The sequence below is a fragment of the Rhincodon typus genome, unplaced genomic scaffold, assembly GCF_021869965.1.
Source record: "Rhincodon typus isolate 14 unplaced genomic scaffold, sRhiTyp1.1 hic_rhity00004542, whole genome shotgun sequence".
Lineage (NCBI taxonomy): Eukaryota > Metazoa > Chordata > Chondrichthyes > Orectolobiformes > Rhincodontidae > Rhincodon > Rhincodon typus.
In genome coordinates this window covers 8,385-11,801 of record NW_025970180.1, presented here as the reverse complement: position 1 = coordinate 11,801, position 3,417 = coordinate 8,385, and the positions used below count along the sequence as shown (strand labels likewise).

The 3,417-nt window shown below is 54.5% G+C and overlaps 1 protein-coding gene across 1 annotated transcript in view; it reads left to right on the top strand.

Annotated features, from left to right (window-relative positions):
- The window catches only part of LOC109926614 (CUGBP Elav-like family member 3-B), a gene marked incomplete at its 5' end in the record, with an annotated part of 4,895 nt that overhangs the window by 773 nt on the left and 705 nt on the right, over window positions 1-3,417 (top strand). The window contains 4 exons of the mRNA XM_048593912.1: window positions 173-316; window positions 1,088-1,229; window positions 2,274-2,426; window positions 2,731-2,805. Coding sequence (XP_048449869.1) covers window positions 173-316; window positions 1,088-1,229; window positions 2,274-2,426; window positions 2,731-2,805 — 514 coding nt within the window. The remainder of the gene's footprint in view (window positions 1-172; window positions 317-1,087; window positions 1,230-2,273; window positions 2,427-2,730; window positions 2,806-3,417) is intronic.

The window sequence follows — 3,417 nt, the reverse complement described above, 5'->3', positions numbered from 1 at the left end:
TTGGGTCCGTTGGGATTGTGTACAGTGGGAGTGAATCGGAAGGGGTTGGATCCATTGAGTTTTGTTGTTTTCACTTGTTCAGTGTGACTGACATTGACCAGACAGGGCCCCGTAAGGAGTGATGGACTGTCCTGTTGGTAAATATTTTCACACTTCTGCATTTCCCATACAGGGGGCGTCGTCGAGCCTGGTGGTGAAGTTTGCAGACACTGACAAAGAGCGGACTCTCCGTCGGATGCAGCAGGTGGCGGGACAGTTGGGAATGTTCAGTCCGATGGCTGTGCAGTTCGGAGCCTACACTGCGTACACTCAGGTGGTATGTTCCCCATAACCAGCTCGTCACGGTGGCACTACCTCAGTACCACCCAGCCTCACCATCAGGGGGAGAGTGCCCTGAATTATTGGCAGCAATCTGTTTCTTCTCCACCCACTGCCCGATTTAACCTGAGACCCAGCGAACCATGGACGGCGTATGGCCAGGGGAAGACCCTTCGGCCTGGTGCGAGCGTGCTGGCTCTCTGCAAGACTGACACGCTAAATCCAACCCCTTCCCCACGCAATCCCCCATGGTCGTGTGTGTGTGTGTGTCCCCTCCTGTGTAAATGATCCAAGCTCCCTGCTGAAGTTGCTGTCCCGTGCTGTCCAACAGCCTGTTCTGGACCCTCAGTGTCTAAATGTATCTGCACACCTCGCCGTGAGGCTCTTACCTGGAATCAGATGGATCTGCATCCATCAACTGAGCTCATTTCACTCTCGGCACTGCTGTCAGTCTCTAGACTGCCCAGGCCCCTCTCTCCCCCTCTCCCATTGTCTCCCCTTCTCTCTCTCCCCCTCCCTTTCCCTGGGCTCCCACTTTCCACACACCATCCTCCCTGCCGGCCTTCTCCCCTACCCTGTCTCTCCCGCTCTCTCCCCTTGCCTCTGCCTCTCTCTCCCCAACTCTCTCTTTCCACCGCTCTCTCCCTCTCTTGCCCCTCTCCCCCTCTCTTGACCCTCTCCCCCTGCACCCTCCCATATCCCCCTACCCCCAGGCCGTGGTCCGGGGGCTGCATTTCTCTAACTCCCTGTTTCTCCTGCATCTCCCCAGCAGCTGATGCACCAACAAGCCGCTCTGATGGCTGCGGCACAGAGCACTTACCTGAACCCCATGGCCGCGGCTATACAAATGCAGCAGGTCCCGACCATCAACCCCAACAGTCTGCTTGCAAGCCCACTCACTTCCACATCAGGTGGGTCCAGCTCGAAACAATGGGCACAGGGTGGGGAGAAACCTGTGGGGGGGTGGAGAGTGTTCCCCTGTACCCTGGGGCTGGGGGGATGCCTGTATACCCTGCTGGGTGAGGGGCACTGGGGTTAAAGGTCAGTGTATCTTGCTGCGGGAGGGGCACTGGGGTTAAAGGTCTGTGTATCTTGCTGCGGGAGGGGCACTGGGGTTAAAGGTCTGTGGATCTTGCTGCGGGAGGGGCACTGGTGTAAAGGGGTGTCTCGGTGTATCAGGTCAGTCAGAACACTGTGCCCATGACCCATATGTCTCTGTTTCTTTCTCTCTCTCTCTCCCCCTCTCCCTTCCTTCCTGTCTCTTTTCCTTTCGCTGTTGATCTATCTCTCTATCTCTCTCTCCCTGGCTCTTTCTCTCTCTGTCTCTGTCGCTCTCTCTATCTCTCTCTCCCTCTGTCTCTCTCTTTCTGCCCCTCTGTGTCTCTGTCTCTCTGCCTAACTTCTCCAATCTCTCTTTCCCTTTGTCTGTCACCATATCTCTACTCTCTCCATTTTGCTATCTCTCTTTGCCTGCCTGTCTGTAACCACTCAGTTTGTTTCTCTGTCTGTCCCTATTTCTCTATTTCGCCATCAGTCTTTCTCTCTGTGTCTTTCTGCACGGGTGTCTCTGTCTGTCTCTCTCTACCTCTCTCTTCCTATTTCTCTGTTTCTATGTATCTCTCTTTGTATCTGGTTGTGTCTGTCCCTCTCGCTGTTTTTCTGTTTGTCTGCCTCTTTCTTTCTGTCTCGTGTGTGTGTGTGTGTGTGCGCGCGTGTGTGTATATATGTGTGTGTGAGAGAGAGTGTGTGTATGCATATGTATATTTGTGTGTCTGTGTCTATGTTATTCTCTCTGTAAACAGGCACCTGTCAATATTTACTGAGTGGTGTGGGGGTGAATCTGAAACTGTAATGTTGCAAAGGACCTGGTGCAGGTCTCCAGGCCCAGGAGACAGCAACAGTTAAATGAGACAGTTGTGCAGAACTTCATCTCATTTTGTCTTTCTGCCCTAAAGGTACCAGTACACCTCCAGTTATCCCAAGTGCCCCTGTACCAGCCATTGCTCCGCCACCCCTCACTGTGAATGGGTATAATCAGATCACAGCACAGACAAACGGGCAGACCACATCTGAAACTATCTACACAAATGGAGTTCATTCATACACAGGTACCTGGTTCAGTATTCACCGTGGCAACATATAGCTGGGTGCTGAGCAGGGAGGGAGGGGTGGCGCTGAGCGGGGAGGGAGGGGAGGTGCTGAGCGGGGAGGGGAGGTGCTGAGCGGGGAGGGAGGGGAGGGAGGGCGCTGAGCGGGGAGGGAGGGAGGGGGCTGAGCGGGGAGGGAGGGGGCTGAGCAGGGAGGGAGGGAGCAGTGAGGGAGGGAGCAGTGGGGAGGGTACTGAGGAGTTTCTGTTGAACGAATCCCAACGAGTAAGTGACTTAAAGGGATGTGTTGTTTGCATTTCTGTAGCACCGAGCCAGGCAGCTGCAGCGACCAGCATTGACCCCCTACAACAGGCTTACACAGGAATGCAACACTACACAGGTAACAAGCTTACTCCCCCTCCCCCCTCCCCGACCTCCAGGCCAGCTCATTCCCACTGCTCCAGCCCGGGTCACTCAGAACTAACCCCCAGTATTAGACATGGAGTCACAGTCAGTGTGTGCCAACCCAGACTGCGATACATGACAATTGCCCAAGAGGTGACTGTCTAAAGATGCAAGGATTATGTGAAACCTCTCTCTGGTGCACTGGAGCGTCACAGGAGGCCCCTCATTGGGAACATCAGCTCAAATCCAGTCTCTGCTGCTGTAGGTGTTGGGGAAGGCTGTATGTTTGCTGTCTCACAGGGGTCCCAGTAAATCTGACTGAATAACACCTACTGCAGTATTGTCTAACCCCGTGCTGTCCCTGTCCTGGGAGTGTTTGATGGGGGGGACAGTGTAGAGGGAGCTTTACTCTGTATCTAACCCCGTGCTGTCCCTGTCCTGGGAGTGTTTGATAGGGGGGAGACGTGTCGAGGGAGCTTTACTCTGTATCTAACCCCATGCCCTAGGAGCATTTGTTGGGGGGACAGTGTAGGGAGAGGTTTACTCTGTATCTAACCCCATGCTGTCCCTGTCCTGGAAGTGTTTGATGGGGGTGGTCGGCGTAGAG